Raw genomic sequence first — 24,763 nt, forward strand, 5'->3', positions numbered from 1 at the left:
TTATATTTGTTTATTTTCCAAATAGAGGAAAATCATTCTTTAAAAGCCTCATTGGAACTTATACAACCTTTGGTACAGAATACAAATAGTATTGAAGTCAGAAAAATTTGGAGTCATTCAAATTCCTGTTCAGTCCTAATATGTGACAAAGGACATATTTATTTACAGAATGGGCCATTTCTAATTTGGATATTGCCTACACACTAAGAATGACTAAAACAATTGGGCAAGGGGGATGATACATACTCTTGTAGAAGTATGTACTTATGTGTGAAGCTGTAGGGTGAATCCCCAGAATGAATGACAAAACGAAAGTTTAGACTTAAACTTAGTTTGTGATGCACACTTGATTCTAAATGATTGACACTGATCCCTTTTCCTTTCATAGAAACTGAATTTAGGGAAAAAAAAATCTTTAATTCCTTCACTTAGAATATTATCATGCACACGCTCATAGATCATACAAGAGCTAACAGCACATAATGGAATAAGGTTACATTATGCTTAGAAACCAACTTTTTTTCTCCTTAATTAGCATTTCAGATAGTTCTTATTTTCCAGGGAGTTAACTATAGAGTAGACCAATATACTATGAAGATTGTGTGAGGAACAGTAACCTGCAGTAAAGAGCAACTACAAACCAAGCATCTTTACTTCCATCAGCTCATTAAAAGGCAAGACAAATGCTTACAATAATATATCTACAACAAATTTAGTAAGTAAATCATGAATACTTACTTTATCTATAAATAAAAATAAAAATTTGGATTTAGGCCAGGCAGCGGTGGTGCATGCCTTTAATCCCAGCACTTGGGAGTCAGAGGCAGGCAGATCTCTGTGAGTTCGAGGCCAGCCTGGTCTACAAAGCAAGTTCCAGGACAGCTAGGACTGTTACCCTGTCTCAAAAAAAAAAAATCAAAAAAAAATTGTTGAATTCCCTCTGCCTATATTCTTGACAAACTACAGGAATGGTGCAAAGGCAGATGCATCTCTATTAGTGGTGACGAAAATTTGCTTTCCTAGAACAAAGAGAAACCTGACAGTGTACAACTTCTAATATGAAAAAGCACACAAAAACAAACACAAAAAGCAGTTCTGAGGAACATGACAAGAGACACAGCAAAGTCAGAAAAGGAATCATGAACATACCCAAGAACTACTCCTAGCTCCTTGACATGAACACGCATCTGTCCCCTCAGGTACTCAGACAGCATTTTGCTCTTGAAGTATAATTCCTGTAACCGGTCTTCAAGGTGCATTACACACTACAGTTAGGGAAGAAACAAACTCTGTTAGAAAACTCATTCTAATTCTTTTGAGTAATGTCAAATTTCTTTCCTTGGGGAGAGGGCCTGAGGGATAACAACAGGATTTCGCCTATGTATCTGAGGCTGCCTCTGAACTCTCTACATAGTTCAGGGTGGCCTCAAATCCTCGGGTGCTACATAACAAGTAGGTACCACCCCACCCTGATAGCAAATTTCAGAGCATTAAGTTTTACACAATTCCATTTGACCATTCCAAGATGAATTTATGTTCAGAAGAAATTAAGGATGCAGTTTTAGAAGAAAAGAGGCATAAATCTGTTTCTGGTTACTATCAGAGATGAAGTCCCAAGAAAATTCTTTTTTCTAAACTGCAATAAAATCGACCATCTCAAACATTTTCAAGGTACAACTCACCAGCATTTCAGACGTTGTACAGTGATCATCAATAATCATTTACAAGACTTTAGGAACATTTTAATTTCAAATCTGATATACATACTCATATTTCAAATGTATACATATACATATATACTCACATACATATATTCTCCCTTTCTCTCTCTCTCTGAGTAAAAAAAAAACAGTTTATAATAGCTCAAAGAAGGAACAGTAGACCTTGGTGAATGAGGTTTATAACCTAAGATAATAAAACTTAAAATACCTACATTTTATATTTTACAATTAATTTATACATGTTTCCTAAAATAGATGAATTTTTCATACAATTGATATATGTTTGAGGAGAAAAATGTGAATTTCAAGTTTTAGACAGTGAATTCCTTTCCGATGAAAATGAACTACAAAAGTGCCTGATAGAAACTTGTTTTACAAAGCAGAGGGTAGTAACATATGCCTTTAATACCAGCCCTCAGGAGCTAGAGGCAAATGAATTTTCAAGTTGGAGGTTACCCTGGTCTACAAGAGTGAGTTTGAGTTTCAGGACAGCCAGGGCTACATGGAAAAACCCTGTTTCAGAAAAACCAAACCAAACCAAAACCCAAATCGCAAAAAACCAAAACTTGTTTTTATTACCAGAAAACACAACCGAATGGATGTGGGGGTTCATTGCTTGTGTTGTGATATGTATCTCATTCATAATTCCTGTTTAGGCTAAAAATGCCTTATGAAAATGTTAGGTGTAGAATATGTATATCATATAACAGACAATATCATTTACCTTATTAACTTGGAGGGGGGAGGAGTTCAAGACAGAGTATCTCTGTGAAACAGTCCTGGAACTCTCTTTGTAGACTTCAAACACAGACACACTTGCCTCTGTCTCCCAAGTGCTGTGATTAAAGACATGCGACACCACTGTTCGGCTTTTACTTATGGTTTTTTGTTTGTTTGTTTGTTTGTTTTTTTGGTTTTTCAAGACAGGGTTTCTCTGTAGCTTTGGTGCCTGTCCTGGAACTAGCTCTTGTAGACCAGGCTGGCCTCGAACTCACAGAGATCCGCCTGCCTCTGCCTCCCGAGTGCTGGGATTAAAGGCGTGCGCCACCACCGCCGGGCTTTACTTATGTTTTTTAATTGGAGATAAAGTCTCACGTGTAGCAGGGTAGCCACAAACTTGCTGTAAAGTACAGGCTGACCTTGAACTTCTGGTTCTCTTGCCTCTGCCAGCTAAATACTGACATTACAGGCACCACCACTCTTGCTTTACGAGGTGCAAGGAATCAAACCCAGGGCTTTGTGCATGAGAGGCAAGTACTCTCTACCTGAAGTATATCTCCTCCTCCAAAACAGAACATTTAAGAATATATAGTTGAGAGACATTAAGAAAATCTACAATGTTTAACTATAAACACCATCCACTTGGGAATTTTTCATCAAAACCTATTTACCCAATAATGACTTCTCCTTCCCTCCTTCCTCCCTCTAGTAACTACTACTTTATCTCTAGAGATAAACTATAAAACTTACAAGTACACAAAGTGAAAAACTCTGTGACATAAAATGAGAACAACAAAGTGATTCTTTAAATATACACCAAAAACATGGGCAACAAAAGGTTTAGCTCTAAGTACAGGTCTTTCATCCAGGTTGAGTTCATTTTTAAATATGACAAAATAAAGACTGAAAACTTCTAAAAAATGTGGCCATCTTTTGTTGTAAACACTTTTCCTTGTTGAATGTGGTCTTAGCACTATTACTGAAACCAATCTTATATGAGAAGGTTTAATTCTGGGCTCTTCAATCTATAATGAATGAAGAATGAATCTGTCTATACTCTGGTCTTTATGCTACTACTACTACCATATTTTGATTGTAGCAGCACTGTAAGTTTTGAAATTAGGAAGTTTGACTTCTTTAATTTTGCTGTCTTTTTTTATTTTACTGTTTTTTTTAAAATAGGGTCTCCCCAGTATTCAGCTCAGATCTTCTAAGAAATTATAGACATGTACCACCACGTGGCTACTTTATCCTCAAAAGTAGGGTACCTTTGGCTCAATGAGTTCCCCTGATGTTCTATATGACTGGATTAAGATGGGATTTCTATTCCTTATAAATTTTTTTGGTTTTATTTTCTTTTTATTTATATGGATGTTTGCTTGCATGTATGTATGTGTACCATATGCATGCAGTGCCGACAGAGGCCATCATATTCCCTGGGGCTGGAGTTACAGATGATTGAGCCCAGGTCCTCTGGAAGACCAGTCAGGAATCTTAACTGCTAAGCCATCTCTCCAGCTCCAGGTTTTCTATTTTTGAAAAGTCTTTCATTAGGATTTTGATAGGGATACTATTCAATTTGTATGTCAGTTTGGGAAATAATGACAATATTAAGTCCTCCAACTGTGGTTTCAGACAAACACAGGGACAAAGAGGTCTGCTCTTCTTCTAGTAGGAATAGCCTGAGTTGTGTTGTACGGCAGGTCATTTGGTACATGATGGGACAGTGGTGGGCTATCAGTTTATTGATATGTAGAGTGGCCATTAAGCTGAACTGAATCAAAAGAATCCTAAGTTTTCCAATTCACAGATTTGGGTGTTCCTGTTATTTATTCCTTCTTCTATCTCATTTATGTAACATTTCCCATTTACAACACCTTTTCTTGATCATTAAACAACCTGATATTTTATGATTCTAAGTTGAAATGCTTTCTTTCCCCTCACCCTTGATTTTTTTTTTTTTAATGAGACAGGACAGTCTTGAACCTAGTATGTAACTGAAGTTGGCCCTGAATATTCATCCTCTGTCACTGGAGTGATCACAATGCTTAGCTCAGAACTACTTAATTTTCATTTCGGGTTGCTCACAGTTAATATATAGGACATATTATTTTTTCATGTTTTTCCTGTCTGAAAATTCTGTTTTTCTCATGAAATATGTTTTCTAGATCATGTCATCTGTAAATAGAAATAAAATCTATCTTCTTTTCCAATTTTGAAGTATGTTGTTTCTGTTTTCGCTTAGTTGCTCTGCTAAAACTTGAGTGCCATGATGGAGTTAAAGTGGTAAAAATAGGTTTCTTCATTACTAATCATGGGGACACTTAGTCTTTTGATACTGAGCAATGCTGTTGGGTATTTGTAACACTGATAGAGAGAGCTTTTGTGAACTTTTACAGTTCTTACATGAGAGAGAATGAGCTCTGAAAGTAGGAGAAGGTCTCAAGAGGCTATCATTGTCATGAAGTAGAAATATTCAAATGATATGATTATGGGGTTCTGAAATGACACCCTACACCAGGAATACTGCGCATTATCAAAAATCTGGCTGTTGAAATCAGATTGTACAAATTTGAGTGCATCCCTTTCTTTCTTAGCTCACAGATAGCCTCAGTAATAGATTGTTTCATATTCATGAAATGGAGAAATCCATTATCTGGGTACATGTAATAGGTTATAGTGAAGGCTCTTTCTCACGGTGTTGTCACATGGTGGAGACAGAACAGTCTCAATCTCCTTCTTCCTTAGTAGACCACTAGTCCTCTCACATGAATCAACACTCAAGACCTAAACAACCTCAATTAATAACCTAATCTAACCTTCCAAAATATTCCAGTTTTAGATTCTATCTCCACAATGGTTGGCGGTAGAAGAGGACAATCATTGTAATACTTCTTTCAATAAAGCGATGATAAAAGCTAGTAAGAATATTTAATGTGTGTACATAGTAAGCCAAGTTCACTTAGCAGAATATTCAAAGTCATTCAAGCCTTATATATACTTACAAAATTTGGAGATAAGTTATGTTTATAAAGTTGAAGAGTAGAATGAAGCAGGTTGGAAACAAGACTAGACACCAACACTTCCTTTCCCAATTTATTATCTGTTACTCGTCTCTGACTGCTGGCAATCTGAACAGTCCATTTATCCATATCAGCTATTATACAGACAGCTTCTGCTATTGGTTCATCCAACACTGGATGCTGGAAAGAAAAGAATTCAGTTTATGATAAGCAAAGTTTTCAAAAAGTAATGTAAATAGAACAAGCCAATTTTTAAAAAGCAGAAAAAAATATATTAAACAACAGTATTACCAAGGAATATTTGTTTAAAAATGGAATAATAACAAATACATTGAAGTAGTTTATAGAAATCATTGCATATCTTTGTATTCATTAATAAATCTTTGTATCCTTAAATCTAGAAATTAATGTTCCCAAGTCTTTTTGATCAACCAGTCACAAATGTGTATGCCAGACAACTAAAACAGTTCTTAGTTTTAAAAGGCTGTATCTTTCAAAATAAGACAGACTTTTTTCCTTTCTTTTTGACAGTAACTTACTTGTACAAATGAAACAATGGCAAAATTTTGTACTATCAGTCATCAACATGCCTCGGAACCATAGGAGTAATTTGATGATGCCATGAAACACATTATTGCCTCTGTACATTAACTCTTCTATTTTTTCCAGGACATGTAGGCAGAATATAGAATAGGTTAAAGGAGAGCAAGTCCACATGTACTGGCCTGACTTATCAACACACACTGACAAATGCAAACCACTTCCCTACATACAAAGACTCTACCATACACCTATTGCTCTTAGATCTACATAAAAATGGAGGACTGAAATGCTCAAATCAAGGTGACTGTCAAAAGTACAAAGGATCTCTTTTATTCTGTGTATCTTCATCTCGCTTGATATCTTTATCACACAGTATGTTCATAATTATGATAGTGAAAAGCATTTTAATTGACTGCCTTAGTTTGCTTTCTATTGCTGTAATGAAAACCATGGCAAAAAAAAAAGACTTTGGGGGAAGATTGGTTTTATTTAAGCTTACAGTCATAGTCCATTATCAAGAAAAGTGACAGGAAATTGAAGCAGAAACGTGAGGCAGCAACTGAAGCAGAGACCATAGAGGAACACTGCTTACTGGCTTGTTCAGCCTGGTGTCTCATACATCACAAGACCACATGTCCAGGGTGGTGCCACCCACAAGTGGGCTGGACCTTCTCACATCAATCATTAATCAATAAAATACACCACAGACTTGCCTATAGGACAATCTGCCAAAAATAATTCCCTATTGAGGATACTTCTTTCTAGATGACTCTAGCTTGTATCAAGTTGGCAAAAACAAAACAACCATAACAAAACAAAATAAACATTGACATATAGGTAAAAGGCCATCAGGCAGAAGGCTGTACTTTTTGACTTTCCTCAAGGAATTCAAAGCCTTTATAACAAAGATTAAAAATGGAAATTAAGTATGCAGCATACCTATCAGTAATACAGTCCTGCAATGCTGGCTACTTCACTATATTTTATTATTAAGATAGGTTATGGACATTTAAAAAAAAACAAACAAACAAAACCTCTGGCCAAAAAGAAGAAAAACAAAAACAAGAGTTAATGGCCTCACTTTTACCATTAAGTGTGGCATCCTCAACATCCATCCCTTTACCAGTGAATAAACAACTACTCTGAATAATATTCTTTCCTAGACAGTAGACAAGGAAGCTATAAATGTTTTAAAAACATAAAATAAATATCTAATTACAGATTAAGCAGGAACTACTGGAGATGCAGAAGAGAAAATACTGCAATGTACTTATGAGCTGCAGATAAGAGAGGAGAGGAACATGGACAGTTCTTTTAGAAGAAACATTATGAGAAAGCTTCAAGTAAATGCACTTGGATACATTTTTGAGAAATGATACTGAAAAATGGGAAAGAAAAGCAGTAAATAAAAAGGCTGGAGAGAGCAAGACAGGCTGACACATACCTGTTATTTTGAAACTCAAGACTAAGGATTGAAAATTTTAGGACAGTTTGTGCTATACAACAAGACTGCTTCAAAACCCAAAAAACAAAACAAACCCTCACACTACCAACACACAAAAACAAGCAAACAAATACCATCACTACCACAATAAAAAGCCAATGATTTAGAATAGAAGAAGTTTCCACAGATGAAAAGAGTATCTGTCTACAAGATAATCTACCTCATAGTGAAAGACTCCATGGTTTCCTCCTAAGTATGAATCTACAAGAACTCTATCAATACTATCCTAATAGTGAAAGACTCAGTGGTTTTTAAGATAAGGAGCAAGATAATACTATCTTCTGTCACCTTTTCTTTCCATGCAACTCTGGACAGATGTTACCTAATATATTCAAGATTGGAATAGAAAATGTAACACTGTCCACTGATGACATGAATCATGGGTAAGAACTCTAAGGATTCTATATGAATAACACAACTAGTAAGAGCTCAGGAAAGCTACAGAATAAAAGGTAAACACAGAAAATCAATTGCATTTCTATATCTAAGCAATAATCTGACAAGGAAATTAAGAAATACACCTTTAATTCCAGAGCTCAGGAGGCAGAGGCAGGTGGATCTCTGAGTTTGAGGCCAGCCTAGTCTAAAGAGTAAATTCCAGGACAGCCAGGGCTATGCAGAGAAACCCTTTCTTGAAAGACAAAAAAGCAGAACCAAACAACAACAATAATAGAAGAGAACTACTCTTTTGGATCTCTCAATTTCTCATGCTATGAGTAAAAGATTTTCTATATTTCAAATTTCCATTTGGTAGATCCCTAGAATTCAATTCTTGTCTTCTTCACAGTGATAAATTCAGTGTCACAGATGCTATATATGAGGTGATAGATTCAGAGAACACTGACTATGTCACTAAAATACAAGGAATTCTGGGTCGTAATAGAGAAAAAGAGTTTGCTTTAAATATATTCAGAAGCTGTGAAGGTAGCTCACCTGCACAGCATGAGATAAATCTGAATACAGGCACTGACGGAGCTTCTCATCACTTCCAATTCCTTGCAGAACAAAATCAGGAACGTAAGATGAGCAGTAGCCTCCCAGCAAGGATCTTCCAAAGTTGGCAATGTTGGGCTGAACAGCACTCACTTCAATTAATTTTGACCTGAAAGAAAGATGATCAAGGAGGGAAATCTAGTTAAGTAACAAACATTTTTTGTCAGTGGCAAAAAATGGGGTGGAGAAGGTTATGAACTTGACAAGTCTGTCTTTCCAGTACCCTTGCTTTCTATGAACTATATACAGAGTAAAATCAGCCTTATATAAAAACTAACCTAAACACTAAAGCAGACCACAAAATACTGTTCTCTCCTGGAGGAGGTCTGAAGAACAATAAGAGTCTTTCATAACAGACTTTAGGAGGCTATCCTTTATAAATATTTGTAACACATTTCTAACACAATCAGATTATGAAAATCATTGTGTAAAACAAAGCAGCTAAATATCTTGGTCTGTAACATTCCAAAGCAGGGATAGTCTCCTTGCATACCTGATCTCAAATACATATTCCCTTTTTGTTCTCAAGTAGTCTCCCTAAGTGCCAGGCTTGTCATAGGTCCACTGTGGGATAGATACATGCATAACTCATTCCAAAATGGTTGGCAAACTAAGCAGAGACCAATTTCCTACATCTCACTTGTATTTTTAATGTTTCTCTGATGTCTTAACTAGGGGAAGTGAGGAATAGTTTTTAATTCTCCCTATTAGTAAAAGAATTTGACCAGTATAATGACGTTAAAAATTACTTTAATAATCATTATTTTGGATGTAGGTGCATGAAGTCAGTGAAAAACCCTTGGGAATCAGTTCTCTCTTTCCACTCTTGGGATCTGGGATCAAACTCACTCCAGTTCATGGGATCATCAGGCCCATATGGCAGATGCTTTTTACTGCATAACCATCTTGGAGTCCTAACCTCTTTTTAAAGTTAGTTACTGTCAATCTCTAGAGACTGGCTAAACAAAAAGAAAGCACATGCTTCAATAGGGGTTATTTCAGATGGAAACTTTCTACTTACCCAGGAAAAGGTATTTCATCTTCTTCTGCCCAGTCTTCCTGCTCCCCTCCACAGTAACTGCCAACTTGTCTCCTTATATCAGGACCTGTGTCTTCACTCTCACTATCTCCAAGGGCACTATCTGAACTTTCATTTCTTGGAATGTCCCACTCAGTTCCTACAGCATTTTTTTTCTCTGAACTCTCTTTATCCCCATGGGGGACAAGAATAGAGAGGGTGTCTCTTTGGTCCTGCTGAGGAAAGCAGGCATTACATGAATCTTGGTGAACTGTTTCTATACATTTACAAAATTCACTTTTTTGTTTGTTATTTTTTGTATATAGTCTTTTTGGGAACTCTAACATACAGCAATACTCTTTACTATCTGTACTTGTTTTAACAGGAACATCATCAATAGTCCTAGTTTCAATTGAATCATCATTAAAATATTCATCAAACAAGCTCATGCTTTCTGGGTCTGAATGATTCCAACAAGGAAGCTCACAGGATTCTCCAGAAACCATGTTTGGTGTGCCAGACTCTCCAGATTGGTCCTTAGTTACTTTACTCTGTTGATGCTTATCAGTCACCCCTCTGTCTTCCTTCAGTGGTTTGCTGTGATGTCTATTAATCTGATCCACCACAGCCTGACTCCGAAGTTCAGTATCTGAATCAGGTGACATAGAATCTCCAATCAAGAAAGTAACCTTTGTCTGAGTTACCTCACAGGAAAATGCACTAGGCACAGTCTTATCTGGAGGTTTCTTTTCCACAACTATCCCTGTGGATCTCATCACTGTGCCTGTGTGATTATCTGAATCCAGCAATTCCTTATTCTGCCAGGATTCTTCTGTTGGCTCCAAGCCTGTCTCTGGCAACACACATTTGTCTGCTGGAGCAGATCCTGTACAAACAACTGTTTCTAACTTGTTGTCAAGGCAAGTTCTTAATTTATCTCTGTACTGTTTAATATCAACATTTTCTTCTTGGCAGTCAGGAGAACTCTTTCGGCATTCATCTGTAATTTCCGGCAATTCCTTAGAGTTGTCTTGAATATCTTCTCTCTCTGGTTGTGACACATTCTCTGTATTTTGCCCAAGGAGTGGATGACTGCAATATTTACAGTTACAGCTAGGAGTTCTTGTCTCTTCTGACTCCTTAAAGAGCAAGCTGCTTTTGTTTCTGTGCATTGTGATCAGCACATACTCTGACTCCTCTATTTCCCCTTTTTCTAAAGTGGTAGTAATCACTGTGCCTGGCATAACAATGGCTTCATCTTCTCCATTTTCTAAAAGATGGGTTTCTTGAAGTTCAGAGCATCTTATGAAATAAGTAAGAAAATAAAGCAGCCTCTGGACCAGGTCTTGTCGTTTGCCAACGACTACAGTTCTTGCTAAACGTACAGGAGACCCAATAGCGCCATATAAATCTCCTGCAATAAAAAGACCACTTAATAAACATGCAGACTTTCAGTTATGATAAGCCTTCTCATACAAGTTCAGATTTTACTTTTAGCCTCTTTAAAAGATGACTGACTATTCAAGAAAGCAGGGTAAAATGAGTGATTTTAACCTGGGAGAAAGGTGAAAAGAGGGACTTTTCTAGCTGTGCTCTTAAACAGCTTCTGTGGTTTTAAAGCCTCGAAGAATTAGTTCTCAAAGTCAAACTTATTAAGAATATTCTCTACATCAGCTGCCACACAAAGGAGCTTTATTGACTGAAGACTATTATAAAGGAGGCCATAATCAAATGCAGACAGGAGAAAGCATGTTGCTGCAGGCATGAAAGGAGAGGGACAGTGGTGGCTTGAAGCAAAAGGAGTCATATCATTGTATTTGTACTATGGCTCAAATCAAACTTCAAACCCAAAAGCAAAACAAGAACTCAAAAATGAATATAAATCATCAATATCAATCCCTTTTACAAGTTTTCAATATACACACTTAAAAACCTCTACTTTAATGTTATAAAAAAAACCAGGCATACGTAAGGAAATCTATGCTGCAGACAGGACTGTAGTAAGTGTTCTCTTCTGACTAATAAACTAGCTCAAATATCACAAAATCACCATTCCAAAATAATCCTCCAAATTTTCACTAAATATCCCAAGAACTGAAACTGCTTTGGCCTTTGAGTCTGTCATGGCAGCTCCCACCTGAGTCTCCTAGCTTAATCTTCTTAACGTTACCCTTTGTATGGTTGTTCTCTAAATGCCCTCACTTAAGCTCCAGTAACAATAGTTTTATACTTTGATGTAGGAGTGATTTCTTATTAATAAAGAAACTGCCTAGGCCCATTTGATAGGCGCCAACCCTTAGGTAGGCAGAGAAAACAGAACAGAATGCTGGGAGAAAGAAGCTGAGTCAGGCAGTCACCATGATTCTCCCACTCCAGACAGACGCAGGTTAAGATCTTTCCTGGTAAGCCAGCTCGTGGAGCTACACAGATTATTAGAAATGGGTTAGATCGATATGTAAGAGCTAGCCAATAAGAAACTGGAACTAATGGGCCAGGCAGTGTTTAAAAGAATACAGTTTGCGTGTAATTATTTCGGGTAAAGCTAGCCGTGCGGGCGGCCGGGTGCCGGGGATGCAGCCCACCGCTCCTATTACAACAATACTTTGATGTTCAGAGTCCCTGATTGTACACTGTATTCAGTCTTCATCTCTTCCAGTACAATGTTTCTCAACTGTGCAAAGATCAAACTCCCCTTCCTAAACTACCACTCAACTTTCACTTATATTTATTAATTGTATTACCATTACTGTGAAAATACATGCTGCCTATGGTATTTGACTGTTAACCTCTTGAGACTATGAAAAAACTATTCATCTATCTTTACATTCCTTTATGTTCTTTTCACAGAGCCTTAAATGCAACTATGCACTCAAAAAGTAGCAACAGAATTTGAATTGACTTCATATACTTATAGTTAATAATAGCTAAAGAGCAATTAGTGTGCACCTTTCACTCTACCCACAGTTCTTCAGCTGTAAGGAATGGGTGCAGGTATAAGACAATAGGACAGTTTAGCAGACATGAAAGGGGAAGTATCAGAGAGACTCTTTAGAATAAAACTGATAAAAGGAAACACTATATTTAGTTAGTTTTTGCTTAAAAGTAAGTCTTAAGTTTATACACAATAGACAATGTTCAGACTACATACCAAGTTGTGCCCAAAGAGGGTTATATGGATGAGTTTTTGCCAACATGCCCACGCTCTGAGAGGAATGTTTTTCTAAAAATATTTTTATAGGTGGCTGTCCATTTGGCATGACTGTTGGAACCCAAGCGAGATGATTGGTCAAAACTGCAGTAATGAGAGCTGGCAAGAATCTGAAAACAAAATGTATCCTATTATATTCCAATCCACACTCATGAAATTTTAAATAAATAAAATGCTTTGTATAACAATGAGGGTGCGTATTCTAAAGTGAGTGAATGTCATTTATAAAAAAGAGGGAAGAAGAAAGACAAGTATACCCACTAGGATTGGTGTGGGGGAGCTCATAAATGTTTCCTTGAAGAGCAATTTAACATTTAATACTAAAACATTAACAAGGAAATTTTTCAGATTACAATTACAAAACAAATAAAGGCCTTTTACTTAAACTATGACTCCTTTTCAGTATTTAATCTGCCTAGTTCACTAAGGAATTAATGAACAGGTCCCTAATTTTCAAATTTCCAGATCAGTAATTTACTGAGTAGGAAAAAATAGTAAGTAACCTTTATCATTAAAGAGGATTAAAACATCTGAATCACCATGTGGAGCCTAAAGGCTTGACGAATAGTAAGAAGAAAACTCGGATAAAATAGCCTACTGAACATCCAACAGCAAGTCTTCGAGCACTCTGACTCAGCGAGCCTGCTGCTCACTGCATACAGCTGCTCTCTACTTTCCATCAGTGCTTGAGGGAAGTTTCCTTGTCACTCTGAAGAAAATAAAATTCTAACACTGGAATCTGAATATTTCCTTACATTTTTTTTTGAGTTTTTTTAAGACAGGATTTCTTTGTAGCTTGAATATTTCCTTACATTTTAAAAACTTTTATGAAACAAAACTATCATGAATGAATACAATTCACATACACAAAAAAAGTTTAGAATCCTCAGGGGATTCTGTAACATGTTAGGAATTTTAACTAAGCATAAAGACAATTTTTATTACATATGTTCATACAGTATTGTGATGCTCTTCCATATCCCATCACTGAATCATCTTAGAATAGTTTGACTATTAATAAGAAATAATTGTAGAGGTTGGAGAGATTGCTCAGCAGCTAGGAGCACTACTGGCTGCTCTTCCGGAGAACCCGGTTTAATTCCCAGCACTCACATGGCAGCTCACAACTGTATGTAACTCCAGGATCCAACACCCTCACAAAAACATACATACAGGTAAAACACATAAACATTTTTTAAGAAATAATTATAAACACAAAGAGTTATCCCAATTTCATAATTAAATTTGCTTTCAAAGTAGATATATAGTAATAGCAAAATAACATATGTAACTAAATAAATAAAGCAAGCCATACTGATTTTTGGAGGCATTTTCCATTAGAAAAGTGAATTCCTTCATGAAACGATAGCAAAGCTGGTTTTTTTCAGGAGTCCCTGACATCATTGTAAGCCAGACAGGTTCTCCAATTCTTGGCATTGTGTAAAGATTACAAATTGTTGTTCTAAAAAGAAGAAGACACATTGTAAAATTTATGGTTCTCCAAATAACATACTCTTAAAGGCTTACTGCCAGCTGACTATTCACACCTAGATTATTAGAGCTTCTGAGGAAAGAAAAAAAAAATGTCAATGAGCCTCGCTTTTCCTTCTTTGCCATCAGCTATTAGCATGGGAAGTATATTTTGTAGGTAAAGGTGAAATATGCTGGCTCAGACTCTGGTGCTGGCACTTCCCCCACTAATACTGCCCTTAGAGCACATTATTTTCCTACTTTGGTCATCAGTTTCTTCCATCTGTAAGACCAAAGGAGAGTTCTAGGTACTCTCTAGAGCCCCTTTATATACCCTACAGTTCTAAATTATACATTCTACTTAATCAACTGCAAATTATCAGCACATACAAAAGAAAACTGCTAACCATTTACCTAAACACACTAACTATGGGTTACCGGGCTAGCAGCTAGTAAGCTTCAGGAGGATGAGAACAGCAAACACATATGGTTTTATTTTATATCTCTCTACTTTCTGCAGTTTTTCCTTAGATCAACGTCAGGAAAGACTACTGCACAATCATTATAGTGTGCTCCTAGCTGTCCTGTGACATACTCTATCATAAAGCCTTCAAAGCATATTTGTCAATTCTTTTCCTTTTATGTAAGCAACCAAATCTGTATGTATATTCACTATACTAACCAGCTCTGTAAAAGCTGAGTTTTAGAAGCTTTAGAAACAAGTAAATCTGAAAACAGAACCACCATGTCCTCCCTTCCACCCTCTACACGAGCATGCTCAAGCACATCTTCCAGTCTTGACAGAAATGCACACATAGCGATGTCTATGCAGTAACACAATTGGAACATGAGTTCCAAGACTGAGGAACTGAATTGGGTTGCATTAAATAGACTCAAGTGACTTTGGGCACAAACTGTATTCAGTAGCACTGCCCTAAAAAGTTCTTTAAACTCTCCAAAAATTCTATTACCTTTCTCAGTAAATTTCTTTAGCACTTAGAATCTAAAAGGGAAAATAATTCTTTTGCCCATACAGCTTTTCATTTAGCAAAAAACTTTATCATTATTGAAAAAGAAAGAGAAAGAAGGAGAAGGAAGAGACAGAGATGTATGGAGGTCAGAAGACAACTTCTGAGAGTCAGTTCTGGCTTTACACCCTGGTGACACAGAGTCTCTCTTGTTTTTACTATGTTGCATAATCCAAGCTAGCTGGTTCATGAGCTTCCAGTCAATCACCCTTTCTCTAGCTTCTATCTTGCAGTAGAGGTACTGGGATGACAGATGTGTGCCACATCTGGTCTTTTCATGTAGGTTCAAGTGCTCAAACTCAGGTCATTAGGCTTAAACAGCAGAGTTTTTACCTGCTGAGTTATCTCACTAGCCCCCACACAAGTTTTATTAGCTAGTTAACCAATATTAACACAATGTGCTAACAATATGAAGACAATGCACAATACACAAAATAGCAGACACGCCACTTTGGAAAGTTCTTGGGAGAACATAAAAAAATCATCACTGCAGAGAACGTAAAAATAATTAAGAACTAAAGACATTTTGTTGAGCATGGTAACACATATATGGAATTTTGGCCCTTGCCAGGCAGAGGCAAGAATACTGCTTTAGGTTAGTATGGGGTCAGCCTGGCCTAGGAACTAAGTCCCAGGCCATTCTGTCTCAAAAATCCCCAAACAACAATGAGAAGTTAAAGGTATTTTAAATAAGGTAAAAATAAAACTTTTGTAACAAGAACTTTATAGATTAAGAATTCTATAAAATTAATATAACAAATTAGTAATAAAAATAAAGTTTTAATTTACATTTCACATGAATGAGTGCTTGCTGACTGGATGCATTTGTATCACATGTGCGCCTGGTATCTGCTGAGGCCAAAGAGGGCATCATATTCCTTGGAACTGGAGGTAAAGATGGTTGTGAGCTACCGTGTGTGTGCTGAGAACCAAACATGGGTCCTCCTGAAAGAGCAGTATGTGTGCTTAACTGATGAGTCATCCATCATCTCTCAAGACCCCTGTGGTGGTTTTGTAAGAAAATGGCCCCCAAAAGGAAGTGGCACTATTAGGAGGTGTGGCTTTCTTGGAGTAGATGTGGTCTTGTTGAAGAAAGTATGTCACTATGAAGGTGGGTCTTAAGGTCTTATATATGCTCAAGCTATACCCAGCATCTCAGTTCACTTCCTGTTGCCACACCATGTCTGCATGTATACAGCCATGCTCTCAGACTAAACCTCTGAAACTGTAAGCTGCCAATTAAATGTTTTACTTTATAAGAGTGGCCGTGGTCATGATGTCTCTTCACAGCCACACATCCTAAGATGCTCCCAGATACACATGTTAAAATTTAGTTATGATGAACTCCTTTTTTAAAAATGTATTTAAGTTTATTTCATGTGCACTGGTATGAAGGTATCAGATCCCCTGGAACTAGTACAGACAGTTGTGAGCTGACATGTGGGTGCTAGGAATTGAATCCAGGTTCTCTGGAAGAGCAGCCAGTGCTCTTAACGGCTGAGCCATCTCTCCAGTCCTGATGAACTCATTCTTATAGTTACTTTACTATGCCTAAAAATATGCATGTCTTAACAAGGCTAGAAAGGTTTCACTTGAAAAAGCTACCCCTATACCTATCCTGAGAAAATAAACCATACATCTGCTCAAATAAGAAGTTCTTCTCATATTTATTTCTCAAATGGTATAATATTAAAAGTATACCCCAACAACTCCCAAACATAATTTAATAACATAACTGCCTTACTGATGACACTCTCATATAGTCATGAGACAAAAGAAATTTAAAGAGTTGCATTTCCAGAATTCTGGAGATTAAGGCAAGAGTATCACAAGTGCCAAGTTAGCCTTGGCAACACAGTCTAAGACCCTTTCTGAGAAACAAAGAAAAAAACAAAACACAATGACAACAAAAAAAAAAGAAATTTAAAAAAACTAAGTCTTATTTAAACAAGTTAAACTATCTTTTATGTAAATAAATTACCTTACGTATACTATAAAACAGCTCTGTATTGTAGCAAAGTGAGGATTAAAGTACCTGAATTCAGTTAGGGCATCAACTATGCGATTGTATGCCAAACTTCTCTGGCTGGCATCAGCTGATCTCCGGCTCATTTTCATAGCCTTGAAAACAATCATTACACAATTAATTCTTACACTAATTATAGTCATAACACTGGAGGAAAGACAGAACCTTAATACACCTTATCTACAGAGGCTTTCTCTACTTACTGTTAGTTTGGTCATTAATGATTGTTACAAAATTTAAAAATTTCTTTTTTTTTAATTTTTTTAATTTTTTTTATTTTTGATACAGGGTTTCTCTGTAGCTTTTTGGTTCCTGTCCTGGAACTAGCTCTTGTAGACCAGGCTGGCCTCGAACTTACAGGGATCCACCTGCCTCTGCCTCCTGAGTGCTGGGATTAAAGGCGTGCACCACCACCGCCCGGCAAAATTTAAAAATTTCAACTGTTAAAATGTCTCTGTGGTAACAAACTGCAAAACATCAACACACAAAGAACTTAATGTTTACAGTTTTTCCAGGTATATCAACAAAAACTTTGGTTTTTTTTGAGACACAGTCTCACTCTGTAACCTAGGCTACCCTGAACTATGTACCCCAGAGTGGCCTCAAACTTTTGGTAATCCTCCTGTCCCAGTCTCCCCACTGCTAGAATTACAGGCATGCATTACCACAACCAGCTACTTTTTCTCTAAACAAAACACACAGGAACTCACTAACAGATCATAGTATGTCACAAGAAACATTCTTAATACCTTATGAAAAACCTGAAATACCATTCAACTAAAGGATCTCTCAAGTCAGAACACAGTATTTGCTTATTCCCCTCTGTGTTTCCATCCCAATCAGCACTGAGGAACAAATGCATCCCCTGGACAGCTAGGCAAGCTCTATAACTGAACTATTACAACCTTGGCCAGGTACTTGTTTTCTTTCCTATTCTCTCTCTCTGTCTCTCCTTTCTGTCTGTCTGTCTGTCTGTCTGTCTGTCTCTCTCCCCTCTCTCTCCTCTCTCTGTCTCTCCTCTCTCTCTCTCTCTCTCTCTCTCTCTCTCTCTCTCTGTCTCTCTCTCTCTCTCTCTTTCTGACAGAGTTTCTCTGTGTAATAGACCAGGTGACCTTGAACTCACAGAGTTCACTTGAGCCACCATGTCCAGTCACTTGTTTTTTCAATAGCACATGCAGTGTAAACTAAAAAGTTTTCATCTTGGTAGAAAGATAGTGAATTAGTTTCAGATATAGAGGTTAAAAGAGAAAAGGTTAACTTTTTCAATGAGAATTTAATTCTGTATTCTTCATGTAACTACAAATTGATTAAACAAAACTCCATATATTTAAGATTCCATTATTCTAAGCTGAAGACAGAGATCAAGCCTCATAGGTGGAAAGTAAAACTCACTGCTTTATTTAGTGTTAAGAAACTTGCAACTTCCCTATGGTGGGATGCCTTGCCCAGCATTGATGCAAGGGGAGGAGCTTGGTTCTGCCTCTACTTGATATGCCATGCTCTGTTGACTCCCAAGGGAGGCTTTACACCTTCTGAATGGAGATAGAGGAAGAGTGATGGTGGGGGAGGGGAAGGTGTTAGAAGGGTGAAAGGGGAAAAGAACTGGAGGATAAGAGGGAGGGGAAACTGTGGTCAACATGTAAAATTAATCAATCAATTAATTAATGATAAAAAGAAACTTGCAGGACAATGGTAGCACACTCCTTTAACTCAGCACTCAGGAAGCAGAGACAGACGAGTCTCTACAAGTTTGAGGCCATTCTAGTCTATAAAACAAGTTCCAATAAGACAGCCAAGGAATCCTGTCTTAAAAAGAAAAAAGAAAAGAAACTTGCAACTGACAGCATGAATGTTCCTTTAGCAGAATTTAGTGTTGCTAAATCTTGCTGACAACGTTTTAAAATTACATCACAGATCTCAAAAACTAGTATAGACTTCAAAATAATTACCATGGTGCTTAGAAACAAAAATCAATAAATAATGGAAGTATTTTGCAAGCTGGTTCTATAAGAAATGATTTTAAACTCTATTACTTATTTTATAATTTTTGTATTAAGTCACATTCACTTACATAAATGTAACCATTCAGTTTCATCACTCTATGACTAATACTCCAGGTTGTAGAAAGGTCATTAAAACATGAAAACATTTAAAGTAATCTTTAATGAGTTCTTACACTGTCTAAATTTTATACACAGTGTAAAATTCTTTTCTAAGTAGGCAATGCATACTGCAACCCTGAACCAGAGAGAAAAGTCAGGACTGAGCACCAAACCAGCCTGAGCTACAGAGTGAGACCCATCTCAACCAAACCAAATCAAACTGAAAGGCCTAACCCCAAATTACAACCATTATAAAATATTTCAAAGTCACTCAAAATGCTTCAGGTACAAGAACTGCAAATTTACCAACTTTGATGATAAAAAGCTACACAAAAAGAGAGCAGCCAACATATATATAACTTGAAAAATTTAAAAAGCATTTACTCATTTGTGCAGCAAAATTACCTACTTCTTTTTAATTGATTTAATGTAAACAAACTTGTGTCTTCCCTAGAGGCAGAAAATTCTTAGTTAACTACTGAATTCTTGAGGTACATTCTAAATGGTTTCCTTGTCCCCTCCCCCTTTGACACAGGGTTTCTCTGTGTAGCCCTAGATGTCCTAGAACTCACCTGCCTCTGCCTCCCAAGTGCTGGGATTAAAGACATGCACCAACACCTCCCAGCTTGTTTGCCCCCTTTTAAATCTGTTTTAAATATATTACCCAATTAATGTGTCTAAAGCAGACCCTCAAAAGAGCCTTAAAAAGAATGTCAAAACTCCCTAGTCAAGTATTCTGGGTTCTTCATAACTAAGCTCAGACTATTCACTCCTCCTCCTCATATTCTTTCCAAATACTGTGGCAGGGATTAAGAACTTCAGTCATAGCTAATGATCAGTTAACACATCTTTGGGGAATCTTTGTCCAGAAATAATCTGGAAAATTCACCAAAACTTTTAACTATAAAGTAACATTATCTGTGAAAAATTACAAATGTCCTAAAAGGAAAATTACTTAAAATGAGAAAATTACTTAAAGTGAGAAAAATTATTAAATATATCTAAAATAATTTATAGTCAAAATAAGATCAATTTTGGAATAATAATTTTCCACATGAATATTACAATGATTATTTTTGTTAGTGGTCTGGAAATTTTAAAAATATTAACCAAGAATAATCTCTATCAAGTTGGAATATAATATGAATACAAGCAGCCAGGCCTAGGAAGATTTCCTGCCAACTGCCAAAAAATCCCCTTAGGCAGAGAAGACATCAAATTGTTTGGCTTCTCCTTTATATCTTATTTCCAAAGGTTTACATATAAACCCTGACAAAGAGAACTTTTAATATAAGTCCAAATGAAGACTTCACATCAGAAAGTCATATTTGTTTTTCCTCTGTTAAAAACAAAACAAAACCTTCATTTGTTAATTTTTTTTTTTTTTAGCTACCTTTAGGTTTTTATCCTGTATTTTCCAATTTTCTAAGGTTAAGCATTTGTTTCCTTTACTATCAGAAGCACTTGACATAAACAACTCATTCCTTCTAAAACACTGTCCCAATGGCTTCCCCCCAAAATACTTTTCTCCTGGCTGGGCGTTCAGGCCAGTCATTTTCTCTTCCCCCTATGCCTTCCTCTGTTTTCAGAAATTTAAAGTATCTGATGACTCAACTCTAGGTGTTTTCCCCTCTTCCTAATAAATCAGTTCCACGCCTTCAACTACCTTCTGTACACTGATAACCTTTTACTTAACTCCAAAATCACAGAAAAATAGAGAAAGGAACATAAAAAATGCTGCACTATTTTACTTCAAAGCACTTACCAGCACCTCAAAAACATATATCCATTTTTTCACCTGCTACTTTATGAGCTCAGGACTGCTCACTTTTTTTTTTTCAGTTACTATAATTGTCTTGTAGGCCCTTAAAGATTTAGTTCCTGAATGAATAAGCTGTCTTAGACCTTTGTCTAAAATAGTAAATTTCTTTAACAACACTGAGTTTGCTTGCAGTTCATGGAATATGCTGTAAAGCTTCAAAACAGCTGTCAAAATTTTGCCAAGTGAATAAACACAACTCTTAATAAAAAGAATAAAATGCAAAGTAAAAAATAAAAATAAGGTACAAAGGACTATACTTACCTGTTCTATTGCACTCTTTAATTTGTTCATGTGGCTTTCAAAGAGAGGAAAATGTGAAAAAAAGAATTCATTGAATTTGTTATTTTCATCTTCATCTTTGGACAATGAAAAGATTACCCCAATTGCAATCTTCTTTTTCCTCACAATTCCCGGGTTAGGGCCACAACTTTCATCTGACAGATTAAAGCTTTCTTCTATAGACCTTAAAAATAAATGTTTTTGTTTTAAACACCAATAGTTTATCTCCCTGATAATTCAATGTAGGTGAGCAAAAGCTGTTCTGCTGTTTCATCAAATTAAATGTAAATTTACAATGGTATAACAATTGTTACCTCTCCAAGAAATCCAACTATCTTTTCACTGTTTTCAAAGAAAGTTTATCAGAGTGAAATTGGGAATGGTTAGGAATCTTGTCTTTTACAAGAAGTTCTTAAAGAAGCAAATAATCCCAATTCAAAAACAAGCTTAAAATGTCTGAATTTTAAGATAAGAGTAAAGTAAATGAGGAAACGTAAAGTTTCTGTATCTACAGCTGTACTTTAACACAGGGAAAAAAAAATCTTGAGGATAAGCAAGTTGCCCAAACAGAACCATAAGAAATTAAAACAACAAAATACGTGCTGCAAGAATGAAAGCACTACATGTAGAAGTCTTGGAAGAAAACAAAGGACCTCAAAATACTAAATTTGGTGTTGGTTTCTTTGCTAGACCAGAAAAGTCACAGGCAACAACAGCATAGAATTGATGTTATAAAAATAAAAAAATTTATATCAAAGGACATCATCATCAACAGATGGCACAGCAATCCACACAATGGTAAGAAACATGTCCAAGTCAGGTACCTAATAAGGAACTAATATCAAAGAAGTCTAACTCAGCAGCAGCAACAACAACAAAAACAAATATGCTAGAAGCAAAGAGTTGAATATATACTACTCTAAAGATGATGTAAAAATGACCAAAAAGTACTTGTAAATTATTTTATATTCATTAGGATGGCAATTATTAAGGGGTGGGACTGAGAGTGTAGCTTAGTGGTAGAGTACAACTCTGTGGTACAATGTGTGCCTCATATGTAAGAAGTTGTGAGTTTCCTTACACAGGACCAAAACGAAACCCATGAAGAACATGATGTGAGCATACAAAGATTTAAGAATTGTTTTACATTGGAAATGTTTAATCATACAGTCACTATATGGCAGTTCCTCAAAAATTAAAAATAGAATGACCATATGACTCAGTAAACCCACTTCTGGACACATACGCAAAAGACAGAAGGCATGAACCGAAACTTTTATATAACCATATTCATAGCAGCTATTCACAGGAGCTAAAAAGTAGAAACAATCTATGTATTCATGAACAGGTGAATGGATAAAGAAAATGTACTTCTTTTGCATATATATGTATGTGTGCACAGGTGCATAGGCACACAAGTGCTTGCATGTATGTAGGTATATACATAGACGTCAGAGGTTGACATTGGGTACCTTCTTAATCATTTTGAATCTTATTTTTTGAGATGAGGACTCTCACTGAATCTGGATCTCATCAATTCAGCTGGATTATATGGCCAACAAACTTGAAGAGTCCTTCTGTGTTTGCTTTCCCAGTGCTGGGGTAACAGGTGCACCTGGATTTTTACATGGAAAATGTGCTGGAGATCTGAAGTCAAGTTCTCATGCTTATACAGCAAGCACTTTACTGACAGTGCTATTCCTCCAGTCCCTCAAATGTATCTATAGTGCATTATTTCGCACTATTATAGTGTTATTTAGCAATAAATATGAATTTCTTATATATGCTTCTTGCTACAACATGGATGAATTTTGAAGACATACTAAACAAAATAAGCCAGACAGAAAAGGGTAAGCATTGCATGACTCCACTTATACAAGGTACTTACAGCTATCAAGTTTATGGAGATAAAAAAGAACAGTAGTGCTGGAGAGACGGCTCAGCCATTAAGATCACTTAATGTTCTTCCAAATGACCCAAGTTCAGTTCCCAGCATCTATGTTGGGCAGTTCAAAACTACCCGTTACTCTATCCATAGGTGACCCAATGCTCTCTTCTGGCTTTCATGGGTACATATACAAAAGTGGCATGCATTCTCATAGACATACAGACAAACCCAAAACTAAGACTTTTAAACTACAAAAATTTAAAAGTAGAACAAAGGACAAACAAAGGGTACAGAGTTTTAGTTTGGGAAGATGAAAAAGTTCGTGATAATGTGCTGGTACTTAGTATCACTAAACAGTATGGTAAAAACGATTAAAGTTAGTTTTGTCTTTCTTATCACAATTAAAAAATGTGATAAACCTTTAAAAAGTTTTCAGTTACATCTTCAAATACATAAAATACAAGTCACAAGCTCTAAAAACCTTACTTAAATGCATACTTAAGGAATTAGTCAACCTTGGTCAATTCCAACTTACCATCTAGGAAATACCCCATTTTCCAAACTTGTTGTTTGGCTACGTCGCCAGCGTCTCTGGTAGCTGCTAGCACAACTTCGGGTAAGTGAAGAATTTGGGGAGGGGAATGGGGTGATAAGCAAGCTGCTCAAAGATGCTGTTAAGTTAGAAGAACGTGCAATTATTAGTCAATGATTAAACATGGTGACAAGTTTCTTTTTAACAGATTGAAGAATAGAGTAAACTAAATCTTTTGTTTCATCAGTTTTTCTAAACTTTCCATTTAACAAGTACTTGGAGTAAAGCCTCAAAGGAGAAAAGCCATTCATTTAAACTATATTTACAAAAGACTCTTAGACAATCATTTCTGGCACTGTACAACCCAGAAAAAAAAATGCTACTGTAACAAGCTATCACTTCTTAAGCCACTCTAAATGTCCACTAACTTGGATGAACCCTCATCATTTGTAAAGGAAACTTGATGTCATTAGAACTCATTGCAGATGGGTTTTAAGAAGAAAGAACAATTAAAATTAAGTCATTCAAATGGGTCATTTATAGTACTCATGGATTGCTCCTGCACAGAATTTTCAAGTCTAACACTTTTTAATAAGTCTTAAAAGTCAAAAAACAGCAGAAACTACACAAGACTCTCTGGAGCAGTCTAAGATGGCAGACACGTAACAGTAGACTCAATTTGTACAGTATATAAATGCCTCAAGGCATCTTGTTGTACATGAAAAATAAGTACAATTTTATCTGAAAATTTTAATATTTTCTTGCTTTAAAGTGCTATGTTTATTACTTTATATTATGTATATGTGTTTGTCTGTCTGTGTCAGCGTATACGCATAAGAATGAAGGTGTCAGAGAAGACTAGAAGATCAAATCTGCAGTTCCAGAA

At 36.2% G+C, this 24,763-nt stretch overlaps 1 protein-coding gene across 2 annotated transcripts in view; it reads right to left on the reverse strand.

The window, feature by feature from the left end:
• The window catches only part of Fnip1 (folliculin interacting protein 1), an 81,286-nt gene that overhangs the window by 4,256 nt on the left and 52,267 nt on the right, over nucleotides 1–24,763 (reverse strand). For both annotated transcript variants that reach the window (XM_075992598.1, XM_075992599.1), the window contains 9 exons: nucleotides 23,881–24,016; nucleotides 21,440–21,641; nucleotides 17,264–17,349; nucleotides 14,046–14,192; nucleotides 12,671–12,840; nucleotides 9,526–10,936; nucleotides 8,445–8,613; nucleotides 5,447–5,644; nucleotides 1,150–1,265 (listed from right to left, as the gene is read on the reverse strand). In XM_075992598.1, the coding sequence (XP_075848713.1) occupies nucleotides 1,150–1,265; nucleotides 5,447–5,644; nucleotides 8,445–8,613; nucleotides 9,526–10,936; nucleotides 12,671–12,840; nucleotides 14,046–14,192; nucleotides 17,264–17,349; nucleotides 21,440–21,641; nucleotides 23,881–24,016 (2,635 nt within the window). The remainder of the gene's footprint in view (nucleotides 1–1,149; nucleotides 1,266–5,446; nucleotides 5,645–8,444; nucleotides 8,614–9,525; nucleotides 10,937–12,670; nucleotides 12,841–14,045; nucleotides 14,193–17,263; nucleotides 17,350–21,439; nucleotides 21,642–23,880; nucleotides 24,017–24,763) is intronic.

This window comes from Microtus pennsylvanicus, chromosome 11 (assembly GCF_037038515.1).
Source record: "Microtus pennsylvanicus isolate mMicPen1 chromosome 11, mMicPen1.hap1, whole genome shotgun sequence".
NCBI lineage: Eukaryota > Metazoa > Chordata > Mammalia > Rodentia > Cricetidae > Microtus > Microtus pennsylvanicus.